Source organism: Elaeis guineensis, chromosome 6 (genome assembly GCF_000442705.2).
Source record: "Elaeis guineensis isolate ETL-2024a chromosome 6, EG11, whole genome shotgun sequence".
Lineage (NCBI taxonomy): Eukaryota > Viridiplantae > Streptophyta > Magnoliopsida > Arecales > Arecaceae > Elaeis > Elaeis guineensis.
In genome coordinates, this window is record NC_025998.2 from 11,108,801 (window position 1) to 11,126,015 (window position 17,215).

Here is a 17,215-nt window from a genome sequence, read left to right on the forward strand (position 1 = left end):
GCAATCTACCGAGCAAGGAAGAATTTAATTAGACGTTGAATGTTTAAACAATAGATGGTCCATGCCGTTTGCACCTCACTTTTTTTTTGAGAAATTGCAAGCCCCAGTTTTCAAGAAAAAATAAAATGCAATTAAGAGGGATGCGATGATAGCACTGGTGCATCAAATTCTATCAAAATTTTGTAGTTAAGTATGCTTGTACGAGAGTAGTAATAGGATGGACCTCTCTTTATGATACTTTTTATTTCAAATAAAAAAATAAAAAAAAATGCAGGGAATATTTTTCATTTGAGAGAAGGAAAAACACTCAACAAAATAGTAAACAGGGTGCCCCATGACAGACCCTTTCATGCACCCCAATTTACCAAACCTTGGACTACTGCACTCCCACAACCACCATCTGGAAATTAGTATATTTTTTTTTAATAAGGAAAGGTAACAAACAAAAATGAAATACACAAAGAACACATTCATCACCGCTGTAACCACAATTTCTCCCACTTAATTAACAACATCACCTCAACCCCTAAGAAGCAAATTTTGTTCACCTCTGGAGCATTTTCTCCCGAGCCATTCATGTATCAGCTAGCCAGCTCTTTTTCTGTGCGCATGGTGGGATTGGAGGTGGGAGCAGACATTTTTCTAAGATTCTGCTGGTGGTATACTTGCCTTAGCCTCTCGATCTCCTTCTTTAATGCCTCTTGGTGGGCTGCCATTTTACAAAAAAACCACAACCCAAATCCATTACTGGAGCTCTACTAGTAATTATCAAGCTATCAGGTTCTGAAATGCATATTTTTAACTGCTCATTGTGATTGTTTAATAGATTTAGTTTTGTTACAAGAAGTGTAGTTCTTGTTATCGCATTATGTATTGCTCATAGATTTAATATTAGATAATTAGTGATTTTGTTAGCTCCAAATGCGAACGACTAGCGTACCATCCGATTGAAAATCCATAAAATGTTCCACGGGAGCAAAACATGTTGGGCCATAGTTTAAACATTTTATATAATTTTAACCACAAATTATATCAGCGCAAATTTTTTTTTGCGATAATTCACAGCTAGGTTAGAAATTATAGATTATTGTGAATGGTGTCGATCTGAGGTTTAGATGATACATCATACATTTAGACATAAAGGCGCATTCTTTTTTTTTTTTTCCTTTCTTTTTTAATAATTTCTTGTGCTAGTCAAAGGCATAATATTATTTCCTTGAGGTGCATGGAGGAAGCTTGGGCCTCATCAAAATTTTATTAAGAAGAGGCACAATACTAGATAAATTATGTTCTAAACTGCAAAAGGGTGGGCTTAACCGTATAGTCGTTTTGAGAGTTGGTGTTCCAACTAGTTCAGTATAAAAGAAGATTTGAGAATTTGTGGGGGAAGAAAAATTTGTTCCATTGCTAAATAAATTTATGAGACTAATGATTATTGTTAAGGTCCATGCATGATTACATGCAAGAATTACAAGCGTCGAATGGCACCAACCAAAATAGCAGCTCTACTGACAAATAACATCAATTATTTGGAAAAATTTCAAATCATTTTCTCATACATTAATCATGCATAATTGTGAATCATCGCAAATTATGACTATAAAATAATTTCAAATAATTTTTTAGTCATTAATAATCTTAAAAATCATTCAGGAAATGAAAGGATGATGAACATCCAGAGTACTTTGTTTAGTGACTTGGACAATTTTGGGCAACTACTATATGCGACGAATTTAGTGAGTTAACTGGACACCTGGAAGGGAATTGGGGGAAAATATCCACATTGATTGTAATTTATACTTTATCTGTCACGTATTACAAGATTGCTATGGTTACTTCGCTTGCCCACTTCTTTGGGAAAGAAATATTATGGACTCTGTAGGAAATGCTCTAATGTTAAGCAAAATTTACGGGAAAAAAATTCAAAAATAGTTTAGGTATCGGAAAACTTGATCAAATTCTAGTGACATCAATCGAGGGAACTCACCATCTTTAAAAATTTTGTCCTGCGCCAAGGCTGCAATCCGCTGCTTGAGATGGCTGTTTCCCACTGTAAGAATGGAGCGCTGGTGATCGAGGAATGCGACCCGAGGCGACAAGGCCGACACCTCGGTCTTCGTTTCAACATCCAAAGGACAAACATAACCAACCAAATCAGTAGAGAATGTTGGCCAAATTATGAAAACTCTTTTTATCTGTTAACACTGTTGCATTATCCCATAAAACCTAATTTCCTGTCAGAAATCCATCATAAATATGGAAAATTCAACAGCATGGCTACCTGCAACGTCGTCACACTGCGCTCCAGCTCCGAGATGTACTGCAGCTTCCTCACTCGCGACCTCTGCGCCGACTGCCGATTAGCTAATATTCTGCTCAAATCCAAACCTTTATCGGATGATTAATGGCTGAGGCCATTAATTCTGGAGTAAAAAATTGAGCCAGATTGTGATAAAATGGTGGCAATTGGCCTCTCACCTCTTGACTCTCTTGGGGTCCACTATGAGCTCGGGCCCTGCGGCCGGTTGAGCCTGTGCTGGCGCCAGCGGCTCGGCCTTGCAAGCACTCTGCGCCTCTTCAGCCGACTCGATCATTGCGGTGGGCTTGTCATCGTGGATGCTGTTGTGGTCGGACGGCGTGGAGGGGTTGGAAGACGAGACGGCGAGCGCAGCACCGGCGGAGGAGGATGAAGGGGGCGGGACGTCGTCGGGAAACATGGACATGAGCTGGTCGTCGTCGAGGCGATCGAATTCGGCGGCGGCGGCGGCTGTGGCCGCGGCCTCGACGAAGGTGATGGAGTCGCTGGCGGAGCGGCGGTGGGAGCTGCGCTTGGTGGAGGAGAAGTCGAGGAATTCGTCGACCCATGAGGGCTGGAAGCCAGGAGGTGGCGGCGAGGGGGTTGGGATGGAGGAGGGTGGACGTTGGTGGCCGAAGTTGGGCCAGGTTGGGGGCATGGTGGTGGGGATCTTGGGAGGGAGCTGAGCCATAGCTCTCTCTCTCTCTCTCTCTCTCTCTCTCTCTCTCTAAAAAAGAGCTTGGTCCGAGACCGGCCAAGCAATGCTGCCTTGATATAAGAGCCTTGTTGTTTGATTGGAGCCCAATGGATAAGAAATGGGACTGTAGAGATCTTCTCTTTCAATTCAAATTCAAATGACACTCATTGATTTGTGTTCCTGGTGTTGTTTCCTCTCTCTCTCTCTCCCCCTCTGTGTTTCTTTGTTTGTTGTTGCTGTTGTTGATGTAGTGGGGGGTGGCAGTTAAATTTTCTTATGTTGTAGGTGGGGTTGAAGATGTGGAGGAGGAGAAGAGGGGGTCACATGACAAGGGAAGAGGAGACAGCTAGCAACAGCTGGAGAGAGAGAGAGAGAGAGAGAGAGAGAGAGAGAGGCTGTGGGCTTTATGTAGATGGGTCTGGTTGCTACTGTCTTTCATGGCACTGAAAGGAGGATATGTGCATCCTCTGACTGTCCATGTAGTAGGGTTGTTTATGTTTGGAAGTAGATCGGCTGGCTGGCTAACAAGGTTGGCTTGACATGAACTGGGTTTTGGATCCAAGCTCCAAACATGGTTCAACTAGCTAGTAGAATGAGCTTGAGGTTGCAAGCAAATTAAGTCAGTTCATGGAACAATACATGTGACAACTAATTTTCCACTGACCCTTCTCAATATCGTAAGTTCAGAAGATTTCAAATAACATTTTAATGCATGGAAGGGATGGAAACTTATTTACACAAATGATTCATCACTGGTCAAAAGGATTGCTCATAATAGGTGAACATATATATGTGACCCAAATGCTTCTGGAAAAAACGTTTCTAATTTTTTTTTATACGTCATTATCAAGTTTGCGTTGTCGTTTTAATTAGACATTGTCTCATTAGCTACCACAATGTTGGTTAATTTATTATGAACCTAAGGAGAAGTATAATGTAGATTGAGACAACAAGAGATCAATAAAAAAAAAAAATCCAAAGCACAAGTCCATTCTATAATATCTTTGTGGCGTAACGAGAGCTAACCCTAAGATACAGCTTGGCTTAGCTAAACTGCAACTGCATATATCCACACATCCTTGGGCAATAAAAGCTAAATGCATGTGATGGCAATATACAATTTAGATGCAAGGATGCACATGGAACCGAGATTCCTCTTGCCGTAAATCTTCTAACGGTTGATGGAAATAATGGATGGATGGATGGATGAGCGGTGGGAATTTTAAGAATGGGAAATGAGCTAGCTGTTTAAAAGGTGAAGGGTGGTGGGCGAGGGAGGGAGAGAGAGAGAGAGAGGGGGGGGGGGGATTCGAATCATGCCTTCCCATGTGCACTATTTGCACGCCCTCTCCCTGCTTTGCCACCAACCTATGCTCTCAAATGCAGACTTTATGCCTCCTCTCCTACCTTCCTTTTCCCTCTTTCCTTTTGTATTATATTCCTCTTCTTTTCTCCCAATAATCTTTCTAGCTCTCCTCTGAGGCTTCTTGGCAGTTTCGGACCGTCTCGCTGGCCAGGAAAGGTTTAACAATTTTTGCTCTACAAGTGGAGGATTCATTGCTTGCAACTCACTTTGGTAGAGGTTAAGAGAGTTTTTGGGGCATGTTAGGTAGTATGAACAGAATTGGAAGCACTATCCGGAAGATCAAAGTAGAATTAGATCAGTGAACATATCCTTTGTAAATGTACCTTTGCTTGCTTACATGAATACCGTAGCATGGTCTAGGAAACAAGGATGGGAAACATAGTGTAAAGAAACAAGGCTGTCATACCAACTCAAGTATAAGAGCTTATGCCGATCAGTATTACCAGCTGGTTGGTATCCCTCTTCATGTGGAAGAAATAAAGGATTGGAACTCTCACAATGGCATCCCTGCCATATTTCTACAGAAGTACAGAAGTTTATGCATAGACATTCCCTATAGTTTCTTTATTCTCTCATAGAAATTCCATCTATGCGTGGAATCATGCTTGAGCGTGAAGACATAACACTATCCACAAGCATGCAGAAGAACTTTGCAAGGGCTGACCTTGTAAAGATCATGGATCATGTTTGATAGAGATCCCACAATCTCCCCTGAAAGCATCACAAATGAAGTGTTTGTATTTTATTAGTTAAAGAGAAAATGGCCTTTGGTTCATTCTCCTTTCATGAAGTTCCCCTTTTTTTTCAGAAAAAAGATGTTCTCACTGGTTTTAACATTCTTCCAAATTACTTTCCTTTGCAATTTTACCATCTCCCAAGTCAAAATCAATATAACATGTAAATGAAAAATCTAAGTGACTCTCCATCCATCCACCTCTATATTTTCACATTTCAATGGCTATTAAAGGTTTCTTTATTTAGAAAATTATTTCGCGATACTAAATTTTTGAAAAAGAAACTTGTGCCCTCCATCATTCATCTCTTCTCAAGACCATAAAGGTCCCCACTTCTTCCTCCAGTAAATTCCTGCGTATAACACTGTGCATTAGACATGTTCTAACCCTACTTGGCATAAATTTGACCTCTACTGACAACAATTTTGTATTTATTTCAACCAACCAAACCCACTCCCCTAACATACATACATGTATACATACATATGTACATATACACACGCACGCATGTATGTACATACATAAGAATGAAACAGATCAAGTGGCCATCAATTGTACTAGAAAAGATAAGATGGCAATGATTTAAGATTTCGACCATACGGTAAGGTAAGAACATGAGGCTCACAATATGTCCCAAGATGCCTGTACCCCATCCCACCGTGCCCAATTAAGAGCTAATGCAGGATGTGGAAATTTCCCACACACAATTCTAAGCTGGAACCCCACCATGCATGCAAAAAGAAGGGAAATTTTAGAAGCGGAACAGCACAATGGAAAGCAAATGTGACATGTGGGGACGGCTACACTAAAAGGAAGATCATATCACGTGGAAGCAGAAGGGGAGACATGTACACGAGGGTGCACAGCCCCCCACTCACTGTGCTTGAACGTACAGCCGATAACGCATTTATTCTACTGCCAGGTCTCTTCTCAAATCCCACTGAAATCAACCTCAGCCTGCCAAACTTTGAGTTACTGTCTAAAATAACAGCCTTTATCAAATAATAATGGTCATTAAAGCCGCTCAGATGCTCCCGTTAGGTTATAGATAGATGGCATTACCACTGTTTACATGATAAAAAGTTTCCTACTAACATTAATAGATAGTTACAAAGTATTGACCAAAAAATAATGTTATAATCTATGAACAGTGTTCTCTTTTCAAACAACCGGACTATTTTGCAGTTCTCTTGTATCCATTTTCCTCTTGTAAGAGCTTGCAACAATGCTTGCAAAAGCTGTTATATTCACTCCTAAAAATGAATCAATCACAAGTTGTACCAGGAGAATAACTGCTGTAAAATTCATCCAACTGCTAATGACCCGGGGGGACTGTTACAGTAGGATGCTGATACTATTGAAACCTGGGTTCCATTCCAACTTCCGAGCACCATGAACATGGTGGTGTCAGACACCCCATTGCGGTCCCCGTGACATTTACCTGTGCAACCAATTTTATGGAACACCGTTGCATCACATCACTTTCTTTGATTAATCCCCACTAGGATGAAGCCAACCAGGTTGCGTAATGGCGTTTCACATGCATGGGTACATGGATACCTCACTATCAACACCACCAGCTCATTGACCTGGAAATATAACAGATTGTCTTGGTATGTCGGAAAGAGGAGAATGGGAGAAAAAAGGTGATAACCGAGAGAGTTAAAGATCATTTATGTCGTAAAAATAACATGGAAAACTTGGAAAATTGACTATGGTATGCCAATAAGATTGAAAGTTTCGTTCCTTTCTGACATCAAGTTTGTGGAAAAGAAAGTTGAAAAGGTTGGTGATCTGAAAAGAAAAGAGGAGACCAGCAGGAGGACATGAAAAGTTATTCCTGCAATCTGACATACCTTTCCATGTGGACGTCAGGGTTTATATGGAGTATCTGTAGAAATCAGTAGAGCAACTAATCCCTTGCTAAATGATTTATTCCGGCCATCCATTCTTAGCAAATCTATAATGCATTATTCCATAAAATGCCGTGCCTTTCCTGTCAACCATATAACTGCAGTTCATATAATCATGTGGTAAGATATCTCATCAGGGATATATTCCACAAGGACAAAAGCTTCCTCTAGATTAGGGCAAAATGAACATAAGCCTACTGCTCCTCCACAAAATGCAGTATTATAGTCATGCAAAAATGCTCTACTTGAAAGGGGCGGTACCACAACACTAGTGACAGCTTGCAACTAGATTACAACTGTGGGTTCTGGGTTTCTTCAGCATATGCTATGGATTGTCACCACTCACTCCAGCTGTTCACAAAATCTGAACCTCCCCAGTGGCACAGTGTGCAGAAGCAGGTTGGTCCAAAAGACAGCCATCAGATCTGCGTGTAGTGCTAAGTTCATAGCATGTGATTAGGCATCATTAATCATTCCATTTACTTTACATATTATAGTGAACAAAGTCAAGCTAGGAAGCTTCTTAACCACAAAAAAAAAAAAAAATAAAGTATGCACATGGTTAGTAAAAGCTATGCAAAGAGAGAAGTAATAGACAACGAAGGGCAGAAATTTACATAGACGATCTATGACAGCCATAAATTCAAGGGAGTAAAAAGCAAAAGATATTAAAAAGAAAATGAAATGGTGAGGTCAACAGCATAAATAAAAACTCACATCAAACATTGTTCAATGACCTGTCAAAATGCAAATTTTTTAAAGTCAGGAACAAGATGCTTGTAAGTTGATCTTATTGCGATTAGAGGTGTCACATTATCGTATGTGTGTCCCTGCAATGCTTCTATTTTTATCCAGATGCCCCAAGTGCTACCTGGACAATCAAGCTTGACATATCCCTACTGAATCCACTAGTGACCTCTTTTGAATTGCCATGGGTCCATACTTTGTAGCATCCATATATCTGCTGTTCTACTTGTTCCCTGCTTGTCACCCGCTAATTCTCTGATTAGCACTGATGAGCTACTGACTGCTAGCGACTAATGGGTATAAGTTGAAAATGTAGCCATATCATTGGATTGGCAAGAAAGACATTAGAGCTTAAGTCCTAACCCAGGAAACACTTCAAATAAAAACAGGAATTAAATCATCTAATCGAAGAACATTTAGGTAGCTTTTGGGGTTTTTTTTCCTTAAGGAGACCATTTGAGTCTGTGACAAACTGAATATTCCAGAGCATGACAGTTTGATTATCCTGTTAAAACAAAACAGTGTATCATCATAGAGCAGGATGAGGCACTTTCTCAAAAAACAAATGGTAGAATTTAATTGGTAAAAATCTTCTCACCATGAACTTATGTTCCATTGAAGTTGGCATGGACGGATATCTGAATATGGTTACATGTTTTATGAGATATGTGAAAATAGCATACTTTAATGACAGAAGAAATTGTGAAAAAGAAACTTGACATTGACTAATACAAGTGGTCCATCAAAAACAAGAACAGAGAGACAAGAAATTGGGATAATGGAATATCAGTTTATCTAAATACACAAATTAATTCAATTGATGGCCATTTTCATGTCCAGGAGGCACAGCAGTTTCTTCGGTGCTTTCAATGAGAGAGAATGTGCAGCAAATTTGAAAAAGTATTGCAGCTCCATTACCATAGTCTGGAAAACAGCATTCAATAGGATGGCGAAAATAGAACTATCTAATTGATTCAACTCAACTCAACTAAGCCTCAATCCCAAACTAATTGGGGCTGGCTACATGAATCCTTTTCCTTCATTCCACTCGGTTTAGGGCCGTACTTTCTAAGCAAACAAATTATCTGAAACTGGCCTAACAGAGTTGGCTAAAAAAACGATGTCTCTCAAATCATATAATAAAGTTAGATGAACTGAAACTAATTTATATAATTCAATTCACTCTAAATGCAGGAAAGTTAGACTTCAAACTCAGAGGATGGTCAATATGCTTCACAGTATTTGTAAACAATGATGCCATGGAGCAAGTCAATTCATCAGGTCAATGTACCACAAATATTGGTCGGCCTGATCACTCTCAAAGTGGTGTTAACATTTATGTTTGGTGCTGAAGTCATGAATGAAATCATGTTCACATGGAAAGGCTCGACAAGAAGCTTAGAAGGCAATTGGTGGGTATGAAGACATACCATATAGGTCATCCAGTTCACATGAAACAAGGAAGCCACACTCCAAGGTTCAATAGGCCCATAAAATTTGAGACAAAAGGGCGAAAGGCAAAACGAACTGCATTCATCTGAAGGCAACAGTAAAGGACATAAAGCTGAACTGAAGCACAAGCCCTATATTTCATGTGTTTGAACTTTGAACAGATAATATTTAGTACTTTTCCATGTACACTATATACATAAGAATTATTTTTCTTTTGTAAATAATGTGTCTAACTTGTGCCTGGCTTGAAAAGATTAATATACTCAAACACATGCATGCTTAATCGTGCATTAACTTCATTCTTCTGTCTCAAGCTTCATAATTGTTAGATTGCCTTGAACTCAACTTATCAAAGTCTTTATGAATCAGTCGAAAATCAATCATATATCAAGTGCACAATTACATTAAAAAAATACTGAACATCAACAGAAAAACAATAAAAGAAGGTGAGGGGAAAATTCCAGCTCATATGTACGTTGTATGCTAGTTTCAGTGGCTTTTTGCATGCAAATAGGTACAAGTTCCATATCAAAAGATTGTCATAAACATAGTGTCTGGAAAAACCAATGCCTACACTATACCCTCCAATGACAAGCTATAGTGCAACATATAATGTAAATAGCAAAATGTTGCTTCTGTGGCCAACCTAATTCATAGCAACACCAAAAAATCATAACCTGTAAGTGGGGGGATAAATATAAATTTAAGCAGAACATATTCACATGGCAGTCTGGCAGCTGGACCATCAAAGATAAGTGTGGAGTTTGTGCAAGTTAAAGCTCAACCCAAGAAACTTTGACAAACTGAATTCCATTTTGGAGGCCTCAGTCACCATGGCTATCTATGTAAATAGGAGATTTAAACTCGGCTCGAAAGTCATATACCATTCTCATATATTCCATGCATGAATAACAAAAGCTGAAACATGAAAGGTTAAGATGTTTGCTTTGCGCTAGCTAGAGGTACAGCTGAAACTTGGGAAGTCAGACAGATGCATTCCAGCCACCGCCATGGGTAGGGTTATAACATTTTTGAGTATATGGAAAAAGATGAAGAGAAAAAAACAGCCTCGACATATTCCCAGACCCTTGTTCAACAGTATCCCAAGTACAATCCAGTCAAAACTAGTTTACCTGTTAAAAGAGTACACAAAATTCATCTCAGTTACCTTTATCTGATAATCCTCTACTGGACTTCTTGCTACCAGTAGTGAAAATGAAGCAAGATCTTAAGAGTAATTTCCTTGAAATTACAAAAATGGTCCGATCTTGCCGAAAGCATTTTGAGAGCGAGTGAGAGAGAGAGAGAGATCTTGATACACCAAACTCGGTAGTGTTTATCAAGTGTGAATAAGCTGGAAAAAAAAAAAGTAACTTCTTTTAAATTCAGATTTGGCATGGATTCTTGTTGATTGTATTCTTAAATATGCCCGCCAGGAAGAAAAATCTATATATGGATAATAGTTGTTAAATTACTTTACAGTTTGTATAGAAAAATACAAATATTAAGTTGTATGGCATGAAATTGACTTCTACAATTACTTTTTTTTCTACCATCAAAAGTTCATATGCTGGTATATCATATTGAAAACGGTGCTGATTACCAGGATAAAATTGGCAAAATGCAGTCTCACCAAAGAAAACATAAATAGATAGGCTTGTTCTTGCCTCTCATATTTGTTCTCACAAGCCTCCTAGAATACTAATTTCTCTCATAGAAGGGAAGGAATCTCATTTGTACTTTAATTACCCAAGTCAAGATTTTTTTGGGATGCACCACCAAAGAGTCAAACTCAGAACCTCTGGTTTCTAAGCAGAGGAGTGTGACAATGAGGGCAAGCCCAACTTCAACTTTGCCATGATACACCATAAAATGCTAGCGGCATGCCTTCTTGTGATAGGTCAACTTATTCTAGCACCATCATCTTTAAAGTTTAGCTCATTTTGTGAGAAACTCTGAAGTTTGGTCAACTACCTTTTACATGCATCTCAATGGTTGCAACACATAAGACACTCTAATGGTACTCATCTGCCATCGGCAATCATCTTCCACATGTTCATGCAACTGACAAACGAAACATATTTTCCAAGATCAAGCAAAGGTTACTACAAAGGAGTAAAAGGAATAAATCAAAGACACTGAAACAAAATGCATGTCTCAATATGATGAGATATTTGCCTTGTTAAAGAGCATAGATGCCATCATCTTCACATTGCAAAGCCTTCGTACCAAATCTACAACTGGCCTTTTTCTATTAATGATCCTTTTCACAGATTCATCAAGTAGGTACAACTTTATCTTTCAAGTTAGTGGTTGTTTACTGAATCTAAACAATCATATCTTTAAGATGGATCAGGTGTTTAGATCTCTACTTACATGCATCAATAATTTTAGATAGAAAATATTCACATGTTGCTTTAACATTCTGTTGGTTCCAATCTTTCCTTCTTGCTAAATCCCACAGTAAAATTAGATGTGTTCCTCTATATTTGCCTACAAGTGTCGTCACTTTACAGAATTGTTTTACTCCCTCTCACTATCTAATCTGTCCAATAACTTTCTCCTTGGACACAATATGGAGCAAAAGACCTATCAGTTGCATGATTCTTTTCAACATGGACATATATCAGGTACTGTATATAATGCCTAAGGCTTGGAATCTGGCCTCCTGCAGCCAGCTTGCAAGCATGACACCTCTATCCTTTAATTCCTTTACGTTTCCTAGAGCCCACATGTGCCCAGCACCCATAAAAAGGAAAAGATTGCCGTGTTTATCCTTTTACTTTATGATGGATATTTAACAAAGATATACTCCTTTGCAATTATAGTACATTCACCTTTACTTTATTTATTTTTATCAGTAGTGACTAAAACATATAGGATATACAAGTTTTGGTTTTATCAACATACAGTTCAATCCATGTATCTTTCCCCATAAGAGTACCTTCTTTACGAAATCAATTTTGTAAATATCTTCATTAACATGCACTTTCAAGCAATTATGCAAGTTAATAGAAATCTCAATTCAACATATAAATTTATTATACTGCATTAATTATTTATGTTTGTTTTATTGTAAAGTCTTTCTAGTGCGAACATATAATACTGTTTTCCAGATTAATTTAGCAGAGCTCTATCATAAATTTTAAAGACGCAGAACTTGTTGATTACAGCAGGAGATTTTGTTTTGCCTGCTAATGTTATTCATGATATTAAGAAAGAACTAAACGCTATACCAGAATATGAAAACTCGAGAAATTAAAATTTCAGATAACTGTCAGACCAAATGCAGGTATGAAAATGCACTCTTTCTAGGAATATGTATCAAGACATTAATGCAAGTTTAATTTACAAACAAAAGGCCAAACTTTAATTTCTTTTATTCATCCTATTGTATAGTGTTAGACTTCAGGTCAGAACCAGATTCAAACCAAGTGGATCAATGTTAGGAATGAACATTGGGTCGGGTCATCCCATGGCTCGCTCGACCCATCTCTCATTATAAGAAGGTTGTGCATGTTTCTATAGATTGAACTGAGATCAGAACACAAAATTTTGGCCTGATCTAAAAAGGCAGGCAGAACTTGTGCCTGAGATTCATGAGTCTGATAGCCCAACCCAGTCTAGTCTGATTCTTATATAGCATGTACATAAATATTCCGCATATATATTACATAAACATAGTAACAATATACTACTAAAGATTATCTATTATATAAGTAGAAATGCTGGTTGTTTAAGAAAAAAAAATTCTTTTAATTAATGGTTGTACATAAATTACTGTTACAGATTTGGAATTATAAACATGATTATAGAGGAGGGGAGTGAGAATGTTCTTTCTTTGAATTTTGATTTGTTACTAGCTTTCGCTGGCTTGATGTCAACGTGAGCTTCCTTATAACTTTTTGGGCTAAGCTCGCGTCAAGTGTCTAGTAACTCAAGTGGGGTCCAAGATCACCAATGGCCTAGCCCAACCCAGGCAATGTGCACCCCTAATGAATGTCCAAATCAGCTCCTAAATTGTATAGAATAGTGAGAGGAGTTTGGGTCATACTAGTAGCTGTCATTCCATGCCATAAATAGATGCTCTTAAGAACAGCCAACACATACAGTGAATCACCAAAAGCACCTCTTCTCTTCTCTAGTTCTCTTTGGTCTCTTTGGATCTCCATATGGAACCCCCAGTTTTGAGGTGTGAAGACATAGAAGAAGTCTATTGTAGCTTCTCCTCCAATGATGGAGACAACTTTTATAACATGAGCTTGTAGGGCAAAGCAATTCAAGGTAAGCTTCCATGCATTTCTCTATATATTTAATATAGATTGATAAAAGTACAATGCATGATGTTTGCCATATGGTTTCAAGTTTTAGGTGTGTAAAAAAAATGCATGAGCATCGCACAAGCATAAAATGTATGAGATTGTCAAGGTGGATGTGTGGTATAGCTAGAAGGGGTAAAGTTACTAAATATACATATACGTACATACTAAAGGAAGCAAGATTTGCAATTTCGGTATTGGATGATTACCATCTTGGTACAGTGTCAATACACCCGGTATGGGGATCAGTTCAGCATTACCGATACTCGGTACACTCCCGATATGTAATGTTTGGCACAAATACAGTCTGATACACTTAGTACGCACTTGTATAGACTATTATAACATATGATGAAAGGAAGCCTAGTGATGAGACAAATTATTGGTAAACTGAGAAAAGTATGTAACATTGTTATAACATGAGCAAGTTATATTGGAACCATTCTTGATAATGGTAACATCAATCAATTGGACAAAAATTTGAGAGAGAGAGATAGAGAGAGAGATATGGGAGACACTCAAATTACTCCCTATATTAGATAACCACCCATCAGACAGAAACCAAGAATAAAGCATAAACTTTAAGGCGTCCCAAGATAGATGGGATTGGGCTTGTCATTTATGTTAATGTCCAGATGTTTCAACTTAGAAGGGCATGACCAAAATGTATAAAGAGTTTTTTATTTCACATCCAACATTATATGCAAGATTTAATTTAAAGGTCTAACGGAATGCCAATATTGAGATTTCATGCAGGAAAATGGGTGTACACAGAGAACTACTTCTAACTTGATCAAATGGAAAGGAGGCTATATAGTCAATTCTCTCTACATTAGTGACTTGTGAGTTGGAAAATGACTACTCCAGCAAATGAGACCACTGATGCATAATGGGTGTAACAATCAGCAACAAAAATTCTCCTCTTGACCAGTAAACAAGTACATAATGAATATTTAATCAAAAAAGATGTGCTCTTTAAAATAAATGTTATGATGGCAGTTCCTAGACCAATTTTTTACTATCCAAACCACAAATAGAACAACTGGAATATTTTCCAAATATAGGTTGAAGAGCAACAGTCTTGCGCACTTAAAAGGGAACACAGCAGCCCTTTTATTAGCAAAAAGAAATCATGTTTCCACATATCTTGGCACAATATTCCCAGGAAAAAAAATCATGAACACGTTATTTGCATTGCATGTTAAATAGAGGATCTCCTAAAAACATATGCACACCATGATATGCAAGAAAGTCAAATTTTTGCATGATTCATAAACAACAATCTTGTTATAACTATCTACAGCAAATTTATACATCAGCTGAGGTCCAAACCATAAAACATTTTTCATATACAGCATTAAAATATTCTTCTCAATATGAAAATTGTTGCAACATCGCTTAAATCTCCATCTACTTATCATGATAAAGAAAACAAGGATCCTACGTACCAGTCACATTTTGCAAGCATCTTAAAGACTTACTGAATCATAATTTCTGGATCCTGGGTTGCAAACATTTCCCGAAGAATCTTAGTTTCTCCATTAAGTTTTACCAACCTTGTGGCCAAGTTGGTAGCCCACTTAGCATATCTACCAAGCTTCGCAAACCAGTCTTTTTGAAAATCATTGATCATCTTTGCAGCCACATGGTGCGTTTCCACCTCTTTCTTCATACTCTGCACTTCCAGCTCCCTAGCACTAACAACAGCACCACCAGTTCCACAAGCATCCTCGTAAAGAGGCTTGTCACCCTCTGGAAACCGTTTTCTGTACTCAGCAAATGCACTGCGTGTGTCCTTCAAAGCCTTGTTATAATCATGAACTAAATGCCCAATTACCCTGAGCTCATAGTCAAACTGGCAAGCCTCCAGCTTCCTCTTCTTCATCTCCTCTTCTCGCTTCTTCTCCAATGACCAGATGATCCGGTCCTTTTGCTGCAGCATCTGATGCAGGTGCTGCAGCTCCAATTGGGCCTTCATGCATTCCTGCTTCTTCTTTAAATACATCGTCTTAGCCTTAACCATGCAGTTCTGAGCTTCTTCCATGTAAGCATCAATGGCTGTTTGTGTGTGTTCACAGGACCTATTACTCCACATCCTTTTCTGCCAATTGATACAATCAAACACACGAGCATCATCATCACTGACACCATCATCATAATTAGCCTCACCAGCCCCCCTCATACAGCTATTCCCCAACAAGAAAACCCCACTTGGTCCATTGTCCAACGTCACTTTCTTATGTACATGAGCAGTCCTCATAGCTAAAAATTCTCCTCCTTTGCTCAAATTCTCGCACTCCACACCCACATCCTTCATTTCCAAATCCAAAGGCTCTTCTTTGACACCATTCCCAGCGTCCACATCCCTGCAGAGCCTCAAACTTGACCTGAGACCACAATTCTCCAGACCCAACTCTGGTCCGCCATTGCCAGCACCATCTTCATCCTCAACTAGATCGACGTTAATTGATGGCTCCAACTCCATGTCCATCTCTGGCTCGCCGTCTTCTTCGAACAGCTGTGGCCGCTGGCGCTTCATCAAACACTGCAGGTGCGAGGCATAGTAGCACCACCCGGCCGTCGGGGCATCCAATATCTCCCTCTCCGCCATGGCCCACACCAACCCAGCCCAGTCCACCTTCTGCGGCCGCCCCTCCATCACCAGCCGAGTCGCCGCGACAACCTCCGGTGGGAGAACGCAAGCATCATCGAGAAAGACCATCCAATTCATCATGAAATCCATGACGGTCGCGACGGCCGCCTTGCCCAAGAAGCGATCGGCATTGGCCCCTTTTTCTTTCTCTACGGGGAGGGCGAGGGCACGGGCAAAGGCGGCGCGGCCGAGCGCGACGCGGGAGTTACGGACGAGGCTGCGGTGGGTGAGGGGGTCGTAGTGGGCGATGAGGAGGGAGAGGAGGTCGGAGCGGATGGCGCGGTCGAGGGGGAGGCGGGCGAAGTCCCAGAGGCCGAGGGCGCGGAGGAGGGGCTCGTGGGGGAGAGAGCGGCGAGGGGTTTGGAGGGGGAGAAGGGGACGGGACGGAGGTTTTGGGCGAGGAGGGCGAGCTTTTCTTGGACGGAGGCGGGATCTTTCTTGCGCTTGGCGAAGGTTTCTGCTGGGGAATCGAGGATTTGAATGAAAGGAGCGGAAGAGGAGGCCATGAGATTAGGGTTGTATTCCTTCAGAGCATGGGAGATGAAGGGGTTTCTACGGAAGGGTGATGTGGGCGGAGCGGAGGGTTTTTTCTGGTGGGTGGAGAGGAGGAAGAAGCCCGCTTCGTCGTCGCATTTTGAATTGCCTCTCCTTGGGAACGGTACGGGGGAAAAGAAAAGTGCTTCTGATAACTCCCGAATTCGCGTCTTATCGTTGACTCCTGGGCCCCAGGCTCGGTGGTCGCCTCCTGTTTTGTGGGCGGGTATGAACTTGGGTGTCCCGAAATTGGTGTTAGGCTACAACTCGAAAGAGAGGAACCAGACGGTAATCCGTCGTATTAGTATGGTAACCTGCTTACAGAGAAAATATGATTATCTAATAAAATTATAAAAAATTTATATTATAATACTTAATTTATATAATAATATTATTATAAAATTATAAAAAAATTTATATTATAATATTTATATATAATTTAAATTATATAAAATATAAATTAATTTATTTAAAATATCCCTATTTTTGTTTGTTGATTATTAT

At 39.5% G+C, this 17,215-nt stretch overlaps 2 protein-coding genes and 1 long non-coding RNA gene across 3 annotated transcripts; all 3 read right to left on the minus strand.

Annotated features, from left to right (window-relative positions):
- Positions 1-279: 279 nt before the first annotated feature.
- Positions 280-3,361, minus strand: LOC140858671 (basic leucine zipper 61-like). Its single transcript, XM_073259980.1, has 4 exons — positions 2,479-3,361; positions 2,282-2,372; positions 1,988-2,114; positions 280-709 (listed from the first exon to the last, which is right to left on the minus strand). The coding sequence occupies exons 1-4, from the start codon at positions 2,985-2,987 to the stop codon at positions 582-584; spliced, it is 855 nt and encodes a 284-aa protein (XP_073116081.1). The 5' UTR covers positions 2,988-3,361; the 3' UTR covers positions 280-581.
- Positions 3,362-6,382: 3,021 nt separating this feature from the next.
- Positions 6,383-9,499, minus strand: LOC140858674 (uncharacterized). The gene is made up of 3 exons (XR_012142248.1): positions 7,268-9,499; positions 6,950-7,104; positions 6,383-6,682 (listed from the first exon to the last, which is right to left on the minus strand). It is a non-coding gene; the product is annotated as an uncharacterized lncRNA (long non-coding RNA).
- A 5,292-nt stretch (positions 9,500-14,791) lies between these two features.
- Positions 14,792-16,820, minus strand: LOC140858672 (uncharacterized). Its single transcript, XM_073259981.1, is given in 2 exon segments — positions 14,792-16,521; positions 16,524-16,820. Coding segments are annotated over 2 exon segments (1,680 nt in total). The 5' UTR covers positions 16,684-16,820; the 3' UTR covers positions 14,792-15,001.
- Positions 16,821-17,215: the final 395 nt, after the last annotated feature.